The following is a 24,258-nucleotide window of genomic DNA, read 5'->3' on the forward strand; positions in this document are numbered from 1 at the left end:
GAGTTTCATATGCGTCTGATTTAGGTCCGAGCTGTCTAGCCTATAATTAACCTACGTGCTTATAATTAATACAAAAAATTTAAGTAACAATTATCAAACTCATTCTTTAATCGAATCAGGAAGCATCCTTGATTTCAAATTCATATGCTATTTTTTCAGTCAAGACCTTGTATTGTTTAAAATTATGTATTGAGAATGCTATGTGACCCTCAATATAAACTATAAAGCCCGGCCTCTTCCTTTGTATAATTGTATCTACTCATGTTTAAAATAACGTCTAACGATAATTGCTCCTCATATTGAGTCAAATATTTAAATTCCTTTTTATCATGGCTATGGTTATAATACTCACTAATGCATTTGGTCTCACCTTTATTCTATAATCTCAGTATCTCCATGCAAGATATATAATTTTATTATTGTAGCAAATTAGATCCTCAACTAACTTTTCCATCATCGGGGCATATAATTAGTCTACTAACTCTCAATAAGTTGACAACTAATTACTTAGAATAATAAAGAAGCACCAATTCATCGAAGCAGGTGTACATTTGTCATCATACGGTGTATTATTAATACTAATATAATTAAAAAAAAGCCACCTAAGAATCAGGAATTGGATCGAATCAGAGGGGTAAACTCGTCTTATCCTATATATATATATATATAATCCTTTTGACTGGATAGATTGAAGTCAAAGTCAAGGGATGCCAGCGTGGTACTTAGAATGAATGAAGTCCACACGGCAAGCGACTATACGTCAAACACACAACTCTCCTCCTTGTAATAAAAAAGCTATCTTTTTTTTGTGTGGATATATTCTAGAACTTTGTAATATCTCTAAAAGCACTTTTATTTGTGCAATTTATCTCTAAAAGATAAATTGTATTTTTTTATAGAAAATTTATCAAAAAAATACTCTAAATTATATTTTACTTCCCAATAGTTAGATTTAAGTTTAATTTTATCTATCTATAATTTTATTTATGTCACTTTTTTTTTTTTTAGTTTAGATTATATTCAACAAGTTATATTTTTTTGCCGTATCTTTTTCATATGAAATCTGATCAGTATTAAAATACTCATCCAATTCTCTATAATTTTAAGAGGATAACCTGGTGTATAATTAATCTAACCTCGTCTATATTATAACTCTTTCGATATTAATACATCTAGGCATTAAAAGTAAAATACCGAGTATAAAATATCCAGATAAAACACAGTGTTTTGTTGATGAAGTCCTTTTGCTTTTCGGATGTTCGATGTGAATTTAAAAAGAAAGAAAAATAACTTCCAGTTCTTCGGATAGTAACAGTGTAGCTTAACTTATATCCACTAACATCCGTTATATTACCATTTTAACCTTTAATATCCGTCCACTATTCTGGTTAAGAATGATTGCCGCGCTATTAGTTGACCAAATCAACAAACCGTTATAACGGCCGTTATACCGCATCGAAGCCCATGACACCACTTGAAAAGCTTGCCCATTTAGCCGTCACTTTGACCAGCTCGGCATGATAGCAGACATCTAATTCTACGAACACGAGAAAAAGTTGACCAATTGAATCCAAATCAAGAAGCCCAAAAGAAAACACTAAAGAAAAAAGAAGAAGAAAAGCTCGTTATTTTTTCCTATAATTTTGGTCTTGTCTTGTCCCATATCATACATAAAGAAATATTAGTTATTCTCCAGAGTTCTTTCCCTCTGCTTTCCCTCTCCCTTCTTCTCCGCTCTTCTCCTCCGTTCTATTTCTTCTCGCTCTGCTTCTCATCCTCCTGTATAGTTCTCGGTTTCTTTCTTCCTCGTTGCGACCGAGATGTCGTCTTCTTCGCCGCTGGATTCTTTGAAGCGTTGGGTGGTCACTAACTACGCGGAGCCGTTGGATTCCGTGAAGCAATCGATTAGAGTCGTCTATGTCGTCTTCGCCTTCTGCTCCGCTTTGTTGCTTGGAGGACTCAAAGGTTCCTCTTTTTCTGCTTCGATTCGTCAGTTCTCGATGAGATTTTTGTTGGGTCTTGGCTCTTTGATATTAAGGTTGCTTCCTTTTGGAGGAAAATTTATGTTGGTGTTCGATGGTTTGCAGCTTTGTTGGTGGGTCCCATTGCGGCGGCGCTGCTGATCATTGGGAACGTTGGGGTTATCCTCGGGCTCTTCCCGGCTCATGTGGCGTGGACTGTCTACTCTCTCATCAAGTGAGATTTTTCTTGCTTTCTTCCTTTCTTCGCTTCTTTTTTATGTTTCTAGGGAGAAAATGCATTTTCGGTGGTTATAGCGCAAGATGCTTTCTTTCCGTCTGTTTCTTAGGATAAATTTATGATCCCGATTGGTCTAGAGAAAGATTACTTGACATTTGATTGGTGGTTCTAAGAGTTGGAATTTTGATCATCCCTATTAAACTAGGTAATGGTTACTGTGAATTGTGAGGGGATTCTTTGATATGATGAGAACTTGTCAGTTGGAATAAAATAAGCTGTTCTTTTACTTTGTTTATGTTCTTTTCTTTCCTTGCTTTCTTGTATTATGTTCAGTTGTTACCTTTTTTGTTGGCTTTCCTTACTCTCAATGCTTATAGCTTTTCACTAGCATCCTTATTCTCAATGCTTATAGCTTTTAACTAGAGCTGAAATTTCGTTAGAATACTCCAGACGACTATCAATCATGGTTATCTAACTCTTTTATTTTGGTTTTAGGACTAAATGTATCAATTGGGCTCTCAAGTTTGCATTACTTGTTGCTCTGCCCATTTTATTTGGTATCTGGCTGGCTCTCAGCATATTCGGCAGTGTCTTAGTTGGGCTTGGTTATGGTTTCTTCACACCCTGGATCTCAACTTTCGAGGCCTTTCGAAAGGACAGTGAAGCAGAGAAGTTCTTTCACTGCATTGTGGTAAAAAAACCTTATAGATCTTCAAAAAATTTTGCAATTGAATTTTGGTAGTGCACGTCACAAATTGAATTTTTTTCTAATGACTAGGATGGAACATGGGGAACCATTAAAGGGAGTTGCACAGTTGTTAGAGACTTTGCAGATATATGTTATCATTCATACCCACTCTACCTAAAAGAATTGCGTGAAAGCTCCCGTGATCATCAGCCTTATTCAATCAGGTACAATTATTTCTTTATTGCTTGAGGAACTTCTTTGCTAGTGCATAGAGTAATGGGCAACTTACATTGTTGTTGTGTTATTACCTTCACTTCTTTTGGACATCTTTAAAAGCAAAGTAATTTCATAGATATGAAATTTCCATGTAACAGCACTTCATCTATTGTATTCTTGGCAAAGAAAATGATCAAGTTCTTCCATTTTAGCATTGGGAGGGACAAAAGAAGTATTTTTATGTACATAGTATTTTGCTGAAATGCTTGGAAGAACTTCTCAAGAAAAACTCTATATCTTTGAACTTCTGTTGTTACTTCACTTGAATAATTCTATTAGAAACATTTATGTATCACGTCATGATTTAATTTTCATTTGCAAACTCAAGTTCAGAAAAGATCTGTTCTGTTTTAGCCTTTCTAGTTATCTAGGGAAGCCGCTTATGATTTTAGGCGTTCTATTATTGTCTGCTAACTGGCATGGAATTTTCCTCACTATGAACAACTGTATCAATTTTTTCCTCTCTGCGTAGCAAAAGTTGATTGCTCAATTTTCTTTCTGCAGGTTGCTGGATGTGCCCGCATGCATTCTTGTGGGAATTATGGGCTTAATAGTTGATATACCACTTTATACTGTTATAGCACTAATAAAGAGTCCGTATATGCTTTTCAAAGGCTGGCAAAGGTTGCTACATGATCTTATAAGCCGAGAAGGCCCATTTCTCGAGACTGCTTGTGTACCAATTGCTGGTCTTGCAATCCTTCTGTGGCCTCTTGTTGTCGTGGGGAGTGTCTTACTGGCTATTGTCTCAAGCATCTTTGTTGGGCTCTATGGATCAGTAGTAGTGTATCAGGTCTTCACCTATGCTGATGTTGTAGCTTTATATATGCTCATGAGTTATAATGCTGATGCAGCTTGTAAAGTTAATTTGAACTCATCTAGTTGTGTTTAATGCAGGAGAAATCTTTCCAAAGAGGGGTTGCTTTTGTAGTTGCCATGGTTTCAGAATTTGACGAGTACACTAATGATTGGCTCTACCTGAGAGAAGGGTCTATTATTCCAAAGTAACTGTTCTTATTTACTTTTCCTTTCTGCTTCCATCTAATGACTTTGAACCTTCCATGCTCTTGCGATGGCCTGTATGATTTTATCTCCTCATACTTAATGATAGCTTATTTACTGCCCAACCAGGCCCCGGTACCGAAAGAAAAAAGTATCTCACAGTGCAGACTTTTCGGTAGGACGCAGCATTGGTAAAGGAGTTGAGGGCCCTTCTACTTCAACAGAAGCACCTGCCATGTTGGTGCCTAACTTAGCTCCTTCACGTTCAGTTAGAGAGACTATACAAGAAGTGAAAATGGTACAGGTTGGTATTATACTCATACTGTTAGCTTGCCCTTAAATTTGTCTTTGGATTAGTCCCTTGGAGGAATAAATTATATGTTGACGGTCTTTCCATTAAAAACAAAGGGCTCCATTTTGGCACTTTTAGTCGGAATACCCAGCTCAAGCTCACGATCAGTTGACATGCTCTTATATTTTTTCGAAGTACTTTTTACTGTATGGTGGGCTTTTCGGGGTTCCTATTATGTATTCTTCCATTGCTCATAGTTTTGGATTTTATTCAGTAAGAACAGAGACCTGATTAGATGATTTTCAAATTTTATGAACAGGTATGGGAAAATATAATGAAGTCATGTGAAATTAGGGGCAAGGAACTTGTAGATTCAAATATTGTAACAGCAGTTGATCTAAGCGAGTGGTTAAGAACCAAGGGAAGCAGCCAAGAAACAGTTGGTGTTGGGCTACCTTGTTATGCTTTTCTCCACTCTCTCCTCTTCTCCATCAAGGCTGGGTCAAGTGGTTTGCTGCTTAGTAATGGTATTGAGGTTACCCAACATAACCGCCCACAAGATAGGCTGTTAGATTGGTTTTTCCATCCAGTGATGGTTTTGAAGGAGCAAATCCACGTCTTAAGCATGAGGGAGGAGGAACTAAGATTTCTGGAAAGGCTGCTTCTCTCCATGGGTAACATTCCACCTATAAATGTCTGGGATGGTCCTGCAATTCCTCAAGATCCTGTCAGAGCTGCTCAAATTCAGGCCATTAGCAGAAGGTATGTGATATTGTGATCCTCAGCTCATGTTAAGTTCCTATTTTGCATAGTTTAGGAGTTATTTTTAAAAGTCTCATCTACCTCCATGCAAATGGCAGTTACATTGCTACTGTTTTTCTTTTTATTGATCTGCACCGGCTGTACTATTTGCTATACCACACTTATTTTGGTGAAACAGGTGATGTTTAATCTCTTTCCTGGAAAAGATTAATGAGTAAGTTGGAGAGTTCTTAGCAAAATGACCTTTATGCTCTTGCTATTCAAAGTAATATGTTGCCTTTATTATCATTCATTCTACTTGACACTGTCAATCTCACTCGTGGTGCTCTATCAACTCGCCAAATTATTCAAAAAGCTGACATCGATATCCTGCTTTGCAGTAAGCTTTTCCTGGTCTATTAACTGGGCACAAGATAAATAGGATACGGCCCATTGTTCATGACGTGCTTTTCTCAACCTTGATAGATTTACATCGAAACCTTTAATCATGCCTCTAAAAGATGGAATCTTTGTTAATACCAATTGACTAGGTACCCTACTTAGTTGCTGCCGAATTACACCACTGACCCACTTGAGGATTTTGGTTGTATTGAAACAGGTTGGTTGGCATGATGAGGATCATTTCAAAGTTTCCAACTTACAGGAGGAGATACAGGCATGTTGTGAAGTTGCTTATCACCTACTGTGTTGAGAAGGAAGGTTCTCACAGATCGCGGTCGATGCGCTCGGTCTCTTCAGTCGAAATTGTCCCAATTGAAGTCTAGGGAACCTTTTATTTTCTTCCCTTTTTTTTTAAATTTGTTGATATTTGATCAAGATATACCCTTTTGTGCATTTGGCATGTGAAGTTTGATGGAAGAGGCAGCGGCAATTGCTGAAGAAGAAAATAGCAACGTTGCAGGCACAAACATTATGCAACTTATAGTGTATTTTTTTAGCTTGCAGTAGAGGTGTGCTAATATTCTGAGTTCTGTAAATGTGTTTGTTTCATAGTACAGGAACTTGTATTATCCTTATACTTTATGTCTATATAGCTTAGCAGATTGAGTTCATTTTTAGACCACTGGCTTGAACTAAGTGCATTTGTTTTTTAAGCTTTTCAAGTCCAACAGAAAATACTGATAGGAAAGAATAGCTGGAAACGACGGTCAGAATAAAAAAGAAAAGAAATTCTAACTGAAGAAAACCCAGAAATGATATAGTTTGACATACATAGATGCTTGCGGGAGTGCTTTATATGTGAAGGTGGTTGTTTCTCATGCTAAATGTGATCTCATACTCCAAACCCCCGAGAGATGATGAAACTGATAGAATAACCTTTGATTCTTCAATTCTCACTTGCTTTTGGTGCTATTCCTTTGCAAAAAGAGGTAATTTTCAGGATGCATGACATTCTTTTGATCACAATTACATAACATCTGAAGGCAATTTATTGTTACAATTTTAGAATCACCTTATTGCTTCTCATCATTCATTTGCGCAAACTAATGAGCTCATTATCAGACAAATTTCCAGACTATAAGTTGGGTAAATAATAAATTGGTATTTTTCTTCTCAAACCAGTACTAAAGATGAAGATAAACATGAGAACTGCTTCGCCTTACGTTTAGGTGCCTACTCATCCCGCTAAAATGCTGGTTACCATTCTATAGTTTAGCCATTTGCTGACTAAACGCTGGATCAATGCACACTACAACCTGCAATGTTTCAGGATTGAGTTAATTGACCATCAAGAGAAATACAGAAAAGGAGAGAGATTCTACTGACGTGGGACAAGTGCTTTCTTTTATTTCATATAGTAAAAGCTTACCTTCCCAAGGCTTTCACCAGAATGAAGATATTCTACTGCATCTGCTACAGAAGCAAGACCATGAAACTTCTTGGGGTCCACAGCAACCTATTGCACACAATAGTAATATGATTATTCGTTCATTCTTGCTACTATGATAGTCAAACAACTTCTGATCCACCAGAACAATAAATGGAGAAGCAAGTGGCATGAGCGCTGTCCTTGCGAGAACATATGTGCTGCTCAGTATGGTTGACCACAAGTATGAATTGGTCGAGAAAGCATATGGAAACAAGACCATCCAATGAGCATAAAGAACCAGAATTCAACAGATATAAAAAATTTTGGCCGATCTATTAGTTGAAGGAAGCATGGGATTTAATATGCTAGAAGCTGAAGTTTTGACAATGGGCCTCCAATTTCAGTTGGATTCTCATTATGTCAGCTTGAAATGTGCATCCCTTAGATATGCAACTCACATGAGTCGGCTTTAGAAACAAACTAAGGATGGAAGTTTGTACACAGGGTTTCCCAGCTAATTAGAACAATCTCAATCCTTCTAATGGATCTACGATCAAGTATTTAGAATCATTGCGTTCAAAAAGTGACAGTGTCTCAGGATGTAAAATGCGATGGCATGGGAGGGAATGACTTTTGGTCCACATGTAGAGCATACTGATCATGCCAAATAGTGGGGGATTAGCGTGGCGTTTTGCTGTCAACTGGTTTTCTTGAAAGATGGCAACAAGTTGCTGTGCAAGAGAGGAAAGAAGTTTGGTTGTTTGTTGGAGAAGAGAAGAACAAGCTAATACTGTGTAACTAGGTGATAAATAACATATACATAGCAGAACTGCCGCTGTACAGATGGTGGCCACAAAGAGCATGCAATCCAATGACCATTGGCCAATAACTGCCACCCACAAGTTGAGGTATACTATTGAATTAAAGTTATGGGATCATGAGATTATTTAATGCCCTCAACTGCACCACTTATACAATATTAGGGAAAAATATATCTTCCCCCTTGTAGTTTGGCTAAATTTGAAGGGCTTCATGAACTTTCATTTGTGATCATCATCTTGTAGTTCTGATGAATCTGTAATTATCTAACAACAATTAATTTTATTGTAAAAAGACCAACAAGCAGCCTTTTAATCTTAGGATATTCGGTTGGAAAATGGGTTTCATGAAAATCTATTAGTTTTTAGCACTTCTTTCACCCTAAAATCCCATTCATTTCTAAAATTTGGAGATCGCAAATATCTCTAAAAGAAAAAAAGAGATAAATGACAAAAAATGTCAAAAGTTTGCCTGTCTTGACAGAGAATCAATCTTATATCTTTGGATGGAAAAGAAGTAAAAAAATTCAAAGGTTCACATAAGTCAAAACTATGATATATTTTACAGGGCAAAGTATATTTTTCCAATAAAAATTATTTCCATACCAACAAAAGAGTGCTTGTTGGCAGATCCCAAAGACATGTTGGATCTAAGCTGTTCTATGTGATATTTTTGGATTCTCCCATATACTTCATATCGCAGTAAGTAACAATGTGACAAACTTGTAATAACAAACATGGAGGCTGACAAAAAATGAAAAAGAAATACCAAAAGAATTGATTTTCACAGAACAATATAAAAACTTGTTCTTCGAATTAATTGGATCTGGACTGTATGTAATGGTCGAAGGAGAATAGAGAGTACCTTGAGCTTCCTAGAAGCGTAGAGGTCAAAGAGTCTATCCAGATGTTCTTGCCACATGTGAGCATATTGAACAAGAAAAAATCCAGCCTGCAATAGAGTTACCCCATAGATGAAGTTCCAGTTTTCAACAAAAGGATATTTTTTTGCATAAACTATAAAGCATTAAAAAAGGGGAGTAGTGAATAATTAACTCATATGGCCACACTCTATAGGAAATATACCTTCTGAGATAAGCAAGAAAACATCATTGGAGCTATAACTTCAAATTAATAAGTTGTTAGATCAATGTTCCTTGCTGCATATAATAACAGAAAATATCTATAGGATGAGGTAGAGATATCCTAGCAGTGCAAATCTAGTTGTTGACTGAAGGTTCATTCAGATTAAACTAATAAATCAGAAGCCATACAGAGGAATGCCGCACGCTTAGTTTCATAGGATTTATTCTACCCAAAAATTAATTATAAAAGAGTTAGTTAATATGGTGAAGATGGAAAGGTCGCTTCTGCAAACCCATTACATGAGACTGTTGTTGCCGGGAGAAAAAGCATATGAAGGATATTGTGATATTGCTGAACAGGAAGATAGGTTATTCAGGACCTTCGACATGGAGAAACTAACATCAGGATGTATAAATTTTAGCAGAAAATTGATTAATTCAGATAAAATTATGAAAGCTTCAATCCACTACCAAATTCTCAAATAATACATCTTGATAGCAACCATAAGGTTCATGAAGCCAATAATTGTTTCTCTAACATAAAAGAACGAGTAGTAGAAAGTAAAAGAGTATAGAACCCAACATACTAGAGTTTGCAACATTAACACATACCACAGTTTGGCTTTTTGCAAGGATCTTTTCACACAGTCCAGTGTAGGTCAAAGGCTTCCATCCATGCTCTCCTTGATACTGAGAAGGAATGAAGTTATTTTACGAGCAAAAAGAAGACATGTACTACGTGCAGCATCTCATATCAGTTAAATGTTCCCATAGATTCTACTGCAGTGCAACTCAAAAGGAAAATCCATGCACTAGTTGAAGCATGCAATGTATATCACTATATCTCCCTCTCTATTCTACATTCATACTGTATGTCCTTTATCTTTTCTTTTCTTTTTTATTTACTCGCTTTACTTGTTTCTCTTATTCCTTTCGTTTAAATTACATAAGCCAAGACTCTTATAAGGGTTTAAATATTCATTTAAAATCATAGTATTCTCCTTTTGATGGATCATAGTCAGAGTGATCCGTAGAATCAAACATGAATGATACGTCCAACTATAGGACTCACTATATCAACATCAGACTAAATCATGGTTAGGCAGGAAAATATTTAGTAGTTGATTTTGATATTATCCTCAATATTTTCTTTCCTAACAAGATTAATACCTGTTCATAAGATCATAAGATCCACATCACTCCCCATTATTTACAAGAATATAATAATCTAATGAAATTATGCGGATGTTTGGTTGTCAAGAAGTAAGGGAAGTTGAGTGATTTTAGGAAGTGAAAAATTCCTAGGAAGCTTCATAATAAAAACTTATAACTTTCTAATGTTTGGTGAGATGGAGTATGGGAGATTAGACTTTGACTTTTTACATTATATTGTTTACATCTACAAAAAATAGAAGTTACAATTTCAAAATAAATAAATAAATAAAGGATTTGTTTACATCTACACCCCTCCATAGTTCTTTATTTGTATGCATACCCTTCTAAATTTTATATTTGTTGGTATATCGTATAAAAGTGACCGTTTTTCCATAGATACAATCTTCAAGTAACTTTTGATAAATATAAGTTAAAATCTTTAGTACTTAATAAAAGACATAAACACCCATTAGCTAAAAGTAATGTGTACAAAAAAAATAAGTTTTTTTTTTTGTCTTTTTACAGTCAAATTGATGAAATTTTAATAGTTAGTGGGCTTGAGGGGTATTATGAAAAAAAAAGTTTTAAAATGTATCTATGTAAAACCCAAGGGTTCAAAGGAGATAGATATAAATATAAATTTTAGAGAGGTATGCATGCAAATAAGAGACTTTGGAAGGTCATACATATAAGGAAAATATTTGAAATAAAATAATATGGTTTGAGATATAAATTCTTTTAGAAACTTAGTGCTTTAGATGCCATTGGAAACTAGAATTGGAAAGTGGTCCCTCCCTTCTCTTGAGAGGAAGTAGATTGAGCCAAAAGTAGAGAAGTCCAATAATCTCAGGGAAGTTAGAAAAATCACCTCCCAACACCTGCAAAGGTGCAACCAAACAAAAGTGGGACAATTTTTGAAACATTGCACTTCCCTCACTTCCTAGCAACCAAATATGCCCTAAAGGGTGACAGGGTGTACATGTGGACGATGCTCTTTGTTCAAGCAGTATGCCATCAAAGTGAAAATCATGCAAATAAATTTTGGCTGGAGCCGCTTACCTAGTGAAACTAAGGTTATTTATGATTTACGAAGAGAAGTTACAAATTTCAGAAATATGGCCATTTACTTCAAACAATTCATGCAAATGCAACTTCTAAGAATACTCACTTATTGTTTTTAAGGTTAAGAACTTCAATGGAAGTGTTCTAAATGGAAAAGCCTAGGACATGCAGCTCGCCACTTTACCAACAACTGTTGCACAAGTCTTAGGAGCTAAGAAGTTATCAATATATAATGTCTTTCTAAAGTAAGGATACTGCTTATCAAGCCTTAACCAGAATTGATATGCGCTGCATGCCTGCATATGAATAATTTCTTCCAAATAATAGTTAACTTAATGTTGACAAGATACATGAGGTACTACTAATTGAGATATTCGAGATAGCACTAATTGCTGAAGAAAAGAGATTTAGTGAATACTCAAAGGCTACCTGAGAAATCATACCAATCACAATTAGTCGTCCATAAACTGCTAGAGCATTTAAGCAAAGATCAAACATCTCTCCACCAACAGATTCATAAACAATATCAACACCTTTTGGGAATTCCTTTTTCAGAACCTGACAAAAATATACTGAAGCAATCATGATGTCTCTATTTAAAGACAATTAAGCAAACAATGGGTAATAAATCTCAATGGTCCATATGATGCTCAATTATCTTTACCAAGCAATGCTCTTCCAGAATATTAACAGCCTATCACCTTGTAATTGGAACAAAGAAAGAATAGAAACAAACCCTTACAAAAAGTATGACAGAAGGAAAATAAATAGTACTGCAATAAAGGATAGCTGTAAGGGCCTGCCAGTCTCAATGTTGGCCGAGTATCATGGGATTTTTTACATTTTACACAACTGTAAATCATGAATTGCAGGATGCCAAAAAAATGAAAAGAAAGAAATGCTTAGCCATCCTTGTCTGCACTTTTCATGACTGCAAACAAGACGAACTTATGAATAAAATGCAGGTTCCAAACTCAGAAAACAAATTTGGGAGAACAAGACACTAAATAAATAAAAGAATGCAACTCTAATGTTATTCTCATTGATGTATCAGAACCCAAGGTTCTATAGATTGAGAGTACTAGTAAAAGTTATTAATATTCAGGAGCACTGTATATTTACTAGGCAAATTCCTGATTGACTGGTATTTAATGACTAACAAATTTACTATAGACATGGAAGCTTCTTTACCTATGCTTGACCAGAAATTTCATTGCTGCTTTCAGGACCAGCATTGGAAAGAACATCAACAAATTTAGCAAGTTCTTCCAGACTTCCAGTATGATGTCTAGGAGACTGGACTTCTGATTGAACATTAGACGAGGATTTTGATTTTGATTGAAACAAGAGTTATCATCTTAACAAATAGGAATGACTTATTTTATAAGATTTAGTAGGGCATATGGCTATTCTTGGATGGAAAAAGAGTAAATAAAATATTACTCCATTCCACATCAATCTACTATTTAAGTACTAATCCTGGGATACCTTTTCGGTAACAATTATGAAAATGAGACAGGTAAAAGAAAATAAATTAAAAGGGAATAATAACTACTAGCATACAATCAAAAGAACAATCAATTGGAAACACTACATATCTTTACTACCATCTGTGACTGTACAAATTTCAAATGACAATAAGAAAAGGAAGGAAAAGAAAACTGAAACAATGGAAGTAGACATACATCTTTCACTTTTTCATTTCTGTAGTCTATCACACGATCAACTCCTAAAGACTTCAATAGTGCAGCTTTTCTTTCACCTCCACATGTCGCAACTACCTTGTTTCCAGCCAATTTTGCTAGCTGTAAGACATATTTGGAGTTATTTTTATGAGGCACAAAAAAAAGGAGACAGATAGAGTATAGCTACAAAGAAAGAAAGAGCAAGGAAAACAGACTTAAGCATAAGATATGATGTTATCCCAGCTGTAAAGAATTATAAGGTCTGCATCTGGTACTTAATATCCATGTAACTTATTAGTGCTGCATCAGGAAGTTTTATGACCTTTTGGTTTTCTATCCTCCCCTTCTCTTGCATTGCTTGGTAAAAGGCTATAGCCCGAGAGGTCATAAAATGGCTGAGCTTAGGTTGCGTTCAAGCTTAACTAATGAAGCCTAGCCAAATGTTATTTGAGCCTGAGCCTCGATATTTCGACAATTTTGTCTGAGCCTAGACTAGCCTGACCAAATGATCAATCCTAGAAATACAAAGATATGGAAAGAAAGTTTTTTATTCCGATATTAATAGTACTGTATACTATAGAACATATAATTCTTAACATGGAGTAAAAATCTGGAGCACAACACCGTCTTACTAGTCTTTTGATGCATAGCATCACAAGTAGATCACTCATCATTGAAAGACCAAGAAACTTATTTGCAATCATGTTGATGATATTTTAATGTATAAATTAATATAGTCACCATACATTAACTTATCTTTTGAATTTTTTGCCTTCACATAAGTATAGATCAAAATCATATGAAGAAAAGGGGAAAGTTTACCGGAATGAACAGAGTATAATGGTTTAGGGAGAATGATAAAGATAGTAGCTACTGACCTGGACTGCAAATTGTCCAGTACCACCAGCTGCTGCTGTGACTAGAACTACTTGTCCAGATTGCATATGTCCTGCCTAAAATAATAAAATACAGAGCACAGTTCATATCTTCATTTATATGCATATGTGGTATTAGTATATAATTATATATCACATAAACAATAAAGCTGGCTCCCAAATGAAAAATTTCTTGGATGCACAAACTAGTTAGAACATTTAGTGATATTTCCTACCCTTTCTAAAGAAATTGAAGCCGTCAAGCCTGACGTTAGCATAGCTACAACCTCAGGGTCTGGCCTAGGCACAGGAAGAAGATGTTTTGCTGGAACCTGGGATTGAAAGTGGAGGTATGAAGCAGATATCTAATATCCACAGTGACATAATCTAAGAATGTAAGGAATAAAGAAATATACCATTGTGAATTCAGAATAGCTGCCAAAAGTCATAAGTGCGACAGGGGTGCCAACTTTCACATGACGGACTGAATCACCTACAGAAGCAACTATGCCCACAGCCTGTACAAAGAAGACCAGTCGAGAAGATGGCCACTGAATAAGATGCCTCAAAATGATAAATAATCAACATTAAAATTAGTGTTCAACAAGTAACTGTTGAAGTACTAAGACATATTGCAGCATAAACCTATTCTATGTAGCTTGAAATAACCCGCAGATTGATATGGCTAAGAACACTGAACAGCAACTTACTTTATAAATTTCATCACCAGGATTCAACAAATACATCAAAAAGCAAAACTAAGAAAAATAAAATATAGCCAAATGAATCTAAATAGTAATTGCAAGACTATATAGCTTTGGCATAGTGATTATGTTGTGATTAAGCTGTATGTCTCATTCTCATCATCAATTTCTGATTAATGTATCTTTTACCTATTACTAACAAAGTATTGCTATTAGATGTTAATAGTGATCAACAACTGCCCCAAAATATATTCACATAATAGTTTTGCAGGATAGTGTACCATCAGAGGCCTACAAACTTCTGCAGAAGACAAACTTGCATTTTGGAAGACAATAGGTCATATGACAAGATCTAATAATTGTACTTGGTAATATAATGTTGATTTACTAAGAAAATTTTCTGCATGACATATTCAACTCCAAAAAACAAGAGGTTGATCAACTCATGTTCCAAGCAAGAATCCAGGACTTTCAGAGACCTCAAAACCAGCATCAAATGGAAGGCGTGTAGCAACTTCTTTAGCATTACCACTGAAGTAACGTCCAGAACTGAAGTTAACCTGCCATTCATGTGATTCGCGTCAAGAGAGACAAAAGCATGTACACTCGTGTTACTAAAAGAGTAACAACTAATTCAAGAACTTACATCACTGGCATTAACACCAGCATATATGATTTTAACCAGGGCATGCTGCGGCTCAATAGGAAATTTAAACTGTATTTGCACAATTTTTGTAGCACTTCTGAAATTATGACTGAGAGTATGGACGACTCTGCATGAACAACAGAAGAAAATTACTGTCAGTAAGTACTAGATAATCAGGCTACTGATATTCAGAGAAGATACAAGGATGCTAACTAGATGGACAAGGAAAATAAATAATTAGATGAATGATCTATAAATTACAACATTGATAAAGAATATAGTCCCCTCAATAGTTATTTATTCTTGGAAATAGCATATGAAATTTGTTTCCTGCAACAGGCAACAACTGTTTCGTGCATGACAAAAAAAATGGTCTTCAAATTGTTTACGAATTAAGACCCAACGGAGAAGGAATTCTGATGGTGTTTTCACAGTGAAGTCCTTGTATAGATTCCTAAATAATGGGGGTTATGGAAGATAAAGGTTCCTCTATAAATTGATCATTACTTTGGTTGGCATGTAATAGTGGAATACTAACTAAGATAATCTGGTTAGAAGAGGGCGGTCTGGAAGCAAAGATTGTGGATTTTATGGTAGGGAGGAGTCAGACATCTTTTTCTGAAGGGAATATGTGCAGCATATTTGACAGGGAACTGAAAAGATCTTTAATTGTAGAGGATCAAAGAGTGTCACTGACTTGTTTCAGGGGAATTCACATATTAGGAAAAGGAAGGAACTGGTGGACTATTTGGAGTGCGGGTATTCTGTGGGCTATTTGGCTTGAGAGGAATGGGCTATTTAACTTAAGAGGAATAGGAGAATTTTTCACGTAAAAGCTAAAAACTGGAAAGAGATATCCAATACTAAAGTCCTCTTTCTGTCCTGGACAGGTACACAAGGAAATGAGCTACGGAAAAAGGACACAAGGTGCCAAATGAAGGCGAGTTGGTGACTCTGGTTGCTGAATGAAGGAGCTTTGTTCTCTTATTTGGCACTGAGATTTTTTTTTTTTTTTTTTTTTTTGTCATTCTGTGAGGTGCTATGTGCAATTACTCAGTACTCAGTAGTAACGTATGGTTGTTAATTTGCAGCTGAAAAGCTTATGACTTTTTGAGCTAGGTGGTGATGCAGTTGGTGATGCAGTTTTTAGTAGATGTGAGGATTCCTTGGTGTTTGGGAGGTCCATGTGCAGGTCTAAATATTGCAACAGGGTGTTTTCAGTTATTTTGTTTCAATGAAACGGGATCCTGCATGACCTTTTCTTCAGAAAAAAAAAAACGAAGTTAAAGAATTCCACATTTAAGTTATTTTCCATATGTTTCCAGTTTCTTTTATTAGTATATGCCATGCCAAGCAAATATCAACCATTTCGATAAGGCATGATCAGGCAATGGGCTTCACTGAAACTTGAATGGCCAGTTGGCCAGTTGCAAATCCTAACTTAATTGTTATTGTATAAGCTCATGCCAACTCAGAATTCATAGTCTAATCTTATGCAAACTCAACTCTCCAAATGTTTTTTGGGGCATACTATTTGAGCAATATCATTCGAGTACCTGAAGCTTATAATTTTTCAAAAATGAAATATTGTATTAATTTGAAGGGTTCTTGCACTTTTATGTATTAATCAAATGGATGGACCTACATAGTAGAACACATAATAAGTGGTAAAGAAAAATCCTACACTAAGTTACATGAATATCTAGAATTTCTAGGAAGGATTTGAAATTAGAAACTAACCACAAAATATATTAACTGAAGATGTGGTATGACTTACATTTTTTCAAAAGAATGAGGTAACCGGATGTTCGGAAACTTAATATGTGTGACGCTTCCTTTTGACCTGGAATTTATTAAATACTTCCTTTCTTCTGTTGGAGAAGGCCAATACTCCATGCCTCTACGCTGAGCTATCCACAGACAAGCACCAGCCTTGCTCTCATCTTTTATAAGCTCAAATGCGCCTGGAATTACAGATGGAAATGTTACTCCAGGAAAATAAAACTGACCAACTTACAAAACAAGCAAAAAACCAATCTAGATTGTGCAATAATATCTTCCAGTGAATAATCCAAAACATTTAATAGAATCTCAAATTTTTTTCCCATATATTAAAGTTTAGTAGTTCAGCAATGTTCCAAAAATATAACGAAGAGATTATACATATGCTGCTTTGGTGTTAATAGGTTATAATAACTCCTGTGTATATTAGAAGCATTTGCATTGCCTGCACATATTCATATGAATATTCATAGAACAGCCTTATGTATGTATGGTAAAACACACCATGTTTACAAGAAAGAAGGCTGAAAGATATATCCACAAGTATTAGGCCATTAGCAGTATGAGCTTTTCATATAATTTCCTCCTTCAACTGGACCTACCACAGGTGAACTGACGGCCACTAAAGCAAAAAAGGAGAAATAGATATTGCTGTAAGAAGGTAAGAAATTAAAGTTGATTGGAAAACCAAAAAATTAGTAATCTCTGGTCACACAACACATCAGTTATATGGGTTACAAAATAATAAAAAGATATTCAAATTCACAATTCTTTTCATATAGTTTTGCACCCAGATTTCATGATCACATACCATTGACAACGTCTTCCATGGCCATAAATCCACCAACTGCATCTATCAGTTTAGGATTAACTGTTGATGACAACTCAGTTTGAACAAACTGCATTAGATCAGTCAGTGAGTGAGACAAGTTACTAAACTTTGACAACGGTTTATAGTATATGGAGCTGATCTCTGCACATCAGTACATCATTTAGCAGTAAAAGAGTAAATGGATGATCAAACTTAATCAAAAGTTACTTTCACAAAGATTCAAAATAAATTAATGTGGCAGTCAAAAATTTTTGTGCCGGTGAAGTACTTGCACGTGGTACATGGCACGAGGCATGTTGCCCGACCTTCGCTGCAAAAGCCATCACTTTCATTATCTCCCTTGCTATCTCTCTGCTATGGAGCCGTCCCTCTCGACTTTGCCCTCCTCATTGGATGTCGCATGCCTTAGTTGGGAGTAAGACAGCCCAAAACAGATCGAAATGATCTTTTTATTTTGACCTGTTTTACGTCATCTTCTTCCCGACTAGGGCACACAACAGTTGACGAGGAGCATGGAGGCAAGAGGGGCAGCGAGGGCAGCATCAAGGGCGATAGCAACAACAATGGTGAGGGAGGCATAGTAAGTAGTCTTCCTCTCCTCTCTCTTTCTCTTTTTACTCTTCCTCCGGGCCGGCAGTGGAGCCTCTTTTCTTGGGGCACGGTTGGCAAGTGCCGTAGCATGTGCAATGCCGTGTCGGTGGCCAATATGACATTCCTTGGTGGCAGTTCTAATTGTTATTAATATAACAAAACTAGCAGAGTAACATGAATAATGTACTGAATTACCAAAAATCCCATTACATGCTTGAATTTATAGATTTTTATGTTAAGGCCTGATGCTTAAAAATAAGCTCGGAATTAAGCAGAGTTTCTCAAAATAAAAGATATTCTTTAAACTACCAATGACTAAATACCTCAGGGCAAAGCACATTAACACGAATCCCTTCACGTTTTAATGGAGCAAGTGATCTAGTGAATAAAACCACACCACCTGCAAAACAGATATCATACATTGGCCCATCATAATATCAATCTCCACCCACATGCCAGACAGCAAAGAAGTAACATTGTTGATAAAGTTTACCAACTTGCCATCATATATCAAATATATTATCTCACAACTAGAATCTTCAATCAAATTCCGAAAGTGTATTATATTAATCATATATGTGCTGGAGATATAGAAGAGACAATCTCTTTGTTGGTAGAAAGACATAGAATAATTATCTTCTAAGTTATCTAATTTAAGATGTAGGCTAATCGGAGAATAACCAATTTGATTGGTTTAAATTAATATTTATATCACTAAGTTATCTAATTAATTATCTTCAAAACTAATAAAATATGGTTAATAGATAATGAATTAGGGTAATAGAGTTTCTAAATAAACATTAATAGAAATTAAAAAGATTATAAGTGCTCAGCCTCTGAGGCGTGACATTAACTCCTCTAATGACAATGCAGGGTGGTTCACCATCGTGCCTTCAAGGACCAACCAAGGTCACAGTATCTCTATGGTCTACCGATGGCATGGCTTGACCAACAACTATGAACAGACGGTACCCAGGTTGATAGGATCAAATAGAGTTCTATATATGTGTAGATAGAGATATAGAAAATGAAAAAGAGAGAGAATATAAGAAGTTGTATGTATCAAAACTAGGATTGAGAGAGTGATGTAATTTTCAACCATGTTAGTGCCGTGAGAACTAAGACCCTGCTGGGCCTGCCCCCATATATCCTCACATTCGTAATGTCCTCCCTAACTTGGGGAGTTGATTACAGACCTTCTAATTTGTCAGTACGAGAGGATTTTATCTTTTTTATTTCTCTTTTCCCTTTTATATTTTTTAATGAAACAGATAAAAAGTATTAAAATGCATATGAAAATGTGATCAATTTCCTTTAAGAAAGATGAAAGGTAAGGAAGTTCCCTAAACGTCATGAGAGCTCAATTAAAATAAAAAAGGAAAATGGTGTTATCGAACATATACAAGCATGTTATATTTTCATATGTAAACATATAACTCTGAAAATTATGATTGGCAATATGGTTGCCTTATATTTTACGTGATTGGATTGAGAAAATAAATTTGAAAGAATAAGAATAGATTAGCGTTAAGGTTTAATCCATACTTCTCACCAAAAGTACTTGAAGTCCTACCTTTTGTACCAGAGTAAATAGGGTCAGCATACATGGGATAAAGTCCCGAGGCTGAGCCAAGATTTATTATGACACCAGGCTTCTTTTTGAACCGCATCATTTGAATCTGTACAAAATAATTGAATTGATGGACCCAAATAAAGAAAAGAAGAAAAGAAAATTGAGTACATATAGTTGAAGAACTATCATGCTAACAATCTTATATCCATGAATACAAAAATGAAAGAACTAATTTTCTTATAGGAATTTTTTAATTTTCTCTAAATTGGGAATCCACTTTCATCTCTTTTCTCAAGTTATCTAATTCTCTACAGATTCAAGAAGCCATTTAGATACTCCTTGCATCAAACCGAATCCTGATGTGAAGCATTTACGTTTAAGACAAACCAATCTACCCCCAATAAGACATTCAAGTAGTAAAGAGTGAAGATCAAAGATTACATAATTAAATGAGTTCATAACATTTCAAAGTAGTCAATTTCCTAATGGAATGAGATCGATGAAATTCCTATAAGTTAATCAACTTGAGAGCCACCATTTCAAGCATATATGACTAGTAACTATTACCGCAATGCGGGTGCAGTCAATGACTGCTACGAAGTTCACATTTACTGTGCGTCTCCAGGTGGAAGTCCCGTCAGTTTTATCTTTGTGAAATAGGTTCGTCGTGACGATTCCAGCATTATTGATGCATATATCTAGTCCACCATACGTCTCCATATGCTTCTCAAAAGCAGCAACAACATCACCTATGCATGTTCATCAGTTCAAAAAATAAGGCTATCAACCAATATAACGTAAAATAAATTTACACACAAAGCTCTGATTTTGCAGTACAAAATTTATGAATCAGCACAGGCATCAATTTTGTCCCAGTAAACTTCACCATAATGATTTACACGTCCGTAGTCACGATACAGCAAGGATTACCATGGTGCTGGCCACCAGAATAGATACGTCACTGGCTGGTTGCTGCAGTACATATAGGGCAGCACACACTGTTCTGGATGTCATGTAGCGACGAAGGGCCCTACATAATACATACCATGCCAGCACCAAGCGTAGAAATCCTTACTATTCAACAACCAAGCAGTTATGTAGTCTCAATGCTTCTTAAGGATAACTGACATTTCTTATGCTCTCTTGAGAAACTCATGTTGGATCATCCAAAATGAACTATTTAGATCTTCATTGGAATTTAATGCACATGAGCTAAAACTTGATTAACCCTAGCATTATTGTTCATCATGGGTTAAATCTAACCAATTCTTTGCTAGAAGAAAGCTTGTAAATCTAAGATGTATAAGTATTAAAAGCTATGCAGTCTGGAAAATAATTTTAACCTTGTTTCAGATAACCATAATGGCTATACAATCTTCAACCATATACAGAGAGTCCAAAGGTTGGTCTCCTTTTACTATTTAAGTAAGACGTGAAACTTATAAATACCGAGCACTATGAAGTTCTAGTTTCTTCAGACGTTACTCCTTTCCTTCATTTGCCCCCCAATTGCAGTCATGGCCCCAAGAAGGCCCACAAGAAGACCCAACTCAGTAATCATAATACCAATCAAAGTTAAGTCGACAACTTTCTCTTCCCCTCATAATTATGGAGAAATAATAGAAGCAAACAAAAAAAGAAAAAAGAAAAAAACCTTTGTCTCATAAGCGAAGAGCATTAGTTCACACGTAAATATTCCATAGTGAATTTCTTTTACGAAATTAATGTATCTGATTACTTTCACTCCTTGTCTCTGAGTTATTTCAAAACAGATTTGCATCAGAGGCCTCTATTGAAGACCAAAAGCACACTTAATAAAGAAAAAAATAGCCCTACGGTATAAACACTACACTTACTCGCATTAGTAACATCACATTTGACAAATATAGCTGATGGAAATCTAAGATTTTCGTGGAACTTCATGTTCTCCTTTTCAATTAAGGAAGCAACTTCCTTTCCTCTCACTTCAGAGAAGTCGACAATAGTCACGAATACACCTTTCTGCGCGAGAGCCAAGCTAATCGCCTTACCTGCCGGAATCGATGAAGACGTTAGATTACATTACATTAGAATATATATATATATATTAGATCACAGCCTTCGAGGGAAACGTCTAATTCGATTATAAAAATCAAAATCGAAATTCCACTCCAGCTTCCAACTCCAGAATCCTAAACCGAAGAGCAAAGGGAAGGGAAGGGAGGTGGGGTTACCGATGCCGGAGGCACCGCCGGTGACGAGGGCGGACAAGCCGGGCTTGAGCTCCATCTGGAGAGGGGCGAGGTGAGATCGGAGGCGCTTCTCGATGGGTAAATAAGGGGAAGCGTAGAATGGTTCGGAGGAGAATTAGGGAGAAGAACGCGAGGAGGAGAGAAGGCCATGACGACGATATATTTGTAGTCTTACTATTAATACATATTTTAACAACTGGTAAAGGAGTCAAGAGTGTGAAGCTGTAAGGTGGGCGGAATGACGATTGTGTCCTCGCTTTCCTCGAGGCTAAGAATAAGAGGACGGCCATGTGATAGCACGTGCGTTAAACGTCTGTAAAAATGTTAGGACTTATCTGCAAATTTACATTTCTTTTAATCCAGCTCATCACGTAATAGCTGACGTGTCGAATATGAACTCTCAGAATTCTTTCCTCCGATCATTTGGAATCCGACGAGGGTTGAACGTCTTCCTCTTGCCGGCCATGCTCTCCACTTACTTCTTTTTACTATAGTTTTAGTAATGCAGAGTTGTGCGTGCTCGGATCAACGAAGATTGCCATAGAGTTACTAATTGTTGAAGATATTTTACACCTTATTCTTGTGTCGAGCTATACTCTATTTTATTTAAAAGGTCATATCTCATCGTTGTATATTTGAATTATTAGGGCTTGATATAATTTCTTTTGATTTATTATTTTTATTGATTAAGAAATAATTCTTAATAAATTTTTTTAAAAAAATATCACATAAAAAAATATGAACTCGAATTAATCATACAATACCACCTAATACTTGCTCATTAATTTCAGAGAAGAAAATATCAACATCAAACACACGTAGATGAGAGCAGGAAAAAGATCTGCATCACTAGAGTGCACCATTTCAATCAGAATCATTCACCCTGTTTCCTTGATGTCCTTCAAATATATATTACTCGGTCATCATCGAAACTCCTGCGAGATTAAATTAGAAAAGAAATTAAATTATGATTAATAATATTGACACGTAGCTAATAAAATGATGCTCCTATGGTTTAATGGGCTTAGAACCTCTACTTCTTTAAAAAAAAAAAATAATAATAACAATAATGCATAGATTAACTTATGATTAACACATCGTTTTTTTAGGTTTCTGTAATCTAACTCTGTTTTGTCTGCAATTTTCATTTGACACATCAGGTTAATCTAAATTTTTTTAAGAACCTTCTTCCCAACGGTATTTTAGTAAACTTAGTTATACGAAAATTACCACACAAAAAAAAAGAAGAAAAATTATGTAAGGTGTTATCCAAAAATTTCCCTTAATTATATGGAGTTATGTACCGACCTGTGTAGGCTTTTTAACTTGGGCCGCTGCCGCCGTCTCCGGCGGGCCATCGTCACTTTGCCCACCCGTCTTAGCCGCCGAGGCATTTCCCTTCTTGATCCCAAGGAGCTCCCTCCACTTGATGGCCCCCTTCGGCGGCCCACAACGGTGGCCGTTCTTGAGAGGGAGGATCCTCCCGTTGAAGAAGAGCTGGTCGGCGTCCATCATTTGATGGTTGTCCACCGCGAACTCGAAGTCCGGGTCGGTCGTCCCCCGGGAAAGAGGCTGCGGCGGCCCCGGCTCGAGCACGAAGTCGTTGGAGAAGGAGATCCTCGGGCCCATCGGCGGAGGCTCGCCGCAGAGGTGTTGATGGTCAGGATTCAACAGATTGATGCATGCCATGAACCAAAGAGTTTTTAAGTTAGAGTGCAAGTTTAAGTAGTTTGTTTAGTTACATAGATATATGTATATATAGGAGGAGTGTTTTATGGATGGATGGATGGATGGAAGGATGGATGGATGTGTGCATGCATGATATATTGGTATGTAGTGGTTGAACGTGATATTGAGTAGCATCTAGATCTGAGTTATATATATATATATATAATGTTAACTATCTTTTAGAAAGATTGGAATAGATTGAGATGGAGCGTTATCTTTGCGTGTATGTGAGAGGTTCCCATGTGAGAGAAAAGTAAATAAATGAGTCGGTAGCATCAGAGGAGTTATTTGAATTATAAGGTGGCGAACTGGTGATTGCTTTGGGAGAGCTGGTTTCAGAGATATATTGGTGAACTCAGAAGAAATTGAGTAGATTTATATCAAATTAAAAGAATAATTACACTTAACATCGTTTTTTTATAAATACATTCTAAACTTGTTTTTATATCCACATAAATCTCT

General features: G+C 36.0%; 3 protein-coding genes across 4 annotated transcripts; 1 reads left to right on the forward strand and 2 right to left on the reverse strand.

The window, feature by feature from the left end:
* The first annotated feature begins 1,517 nt into the window (after positions 1-1,517).
* LOC140799809 (uncharacterized membrane protein At3g27390) lies at positions 1,518-6,277 on the forward strand. Its single transcript, XM_073154278.1, has 9 exons — positions 1,518-1,965; positions 2,088-2,196; positions 2,695-2,890; positions 2,978-3,111; positions 3,668-3,956; positions 4,061-4,167; positions 4,295-4,469; positions 4,777-5,219; positions 5,818-6,277. Exons 1-9 carry the CDS (start codon positions 1,821-1,823, stop codon positions 5,981-5,983), a joined length of 1,764 nt encoding a protein of 587 aa, XP_073010379.1. The 5' UTR covers positions 1,518-1,820; the 3' UTR covers positions 5,984-6,277.
* A 316-nt stretch (positions 6,278-6,593) lies between these two features.
* LOC140799808 (uncharacterized) lies at positions 6,594-22,247 on the reverse strand. Of its 2 annotated transcripts, none has more exons than XR_012111077.1 (18): positions 22,051-22,247; positions 21,694-21,867; positions 20,405-20,586; positions 19,838-19,943; positions 18,588-18,664; positions 17,653-17,740; positions 16,837-17,023; positions 15,060-15,186; positions 14,893-14,973; positions 14,126-14,227; positions 13,946-14,041; positions 13,713-13,787; positions 12,835-12,954; positions 11,593-11,707; positions 9,545-9,622; positions 8,713-8,799; positions 7,030-7,116; positions 6,594-6,916 (listed from the first exon to the last, which is right to left on the reverse strand). XR_012111077.1 is itself a non-coding variant. In XM_073154277.1 (18 exons), the coding sequence occupies exons 1-18, from the start codon at positions 22,103-22,105 to the stop codon at positions 6,866-6,868; spliced, it is 1,902 nt and encodes a 633-aa protein (XP_073010378.1). In that variant the 5' UTR covers positions 22,106-22,247; the 3' UTR covers positions 6,594-6,865. The 2 variants fall into 2 exon arrangements, 1 of the variants encoding a protein (XP_073010378.1); XM_073154277.1 differs by having other exon boundaries at positions 11,579-11,707.
* Positions 22,248-22,817: 570 nt separating this feature from the next.
* Positions 22,818-23,806, reverse strand: LOC140800251 (uncharacterized). Its single transcript, XM_073154930.1, has 2 exons — positions 23,377-23,806; positions 22,818-23,003 (listed from the first exon to the last, which is right to left on the reverse strand). Exons 1-2 carry the CDS (start codon positions 23,755-23,757, stop codon positions 22,992-22,994), a joined length of 393 nt encoding a protein of 130 aa, XP_073011031.1. The 5' UTR covers positions 23,758-23,806; the 3' UTR covers positions 22,818-22,991.
* Positions 23,807-24,258: the final 452 nt, after the last annotated feature.

Source organism: Typha latifolia, chromosome 13 (genome assembly GCF_019914945.1).
Source record: "Typha latifolia isolate L0001 chromosome 13, TyphaL0001v2, whole genome shotgun sequence".
Lineage (NCBI taxonomy): Eukaryota > Viridiplantae > Streptophyta > Magnoliopsida > Poales > Typhaceae > Typha > Typha latifolia.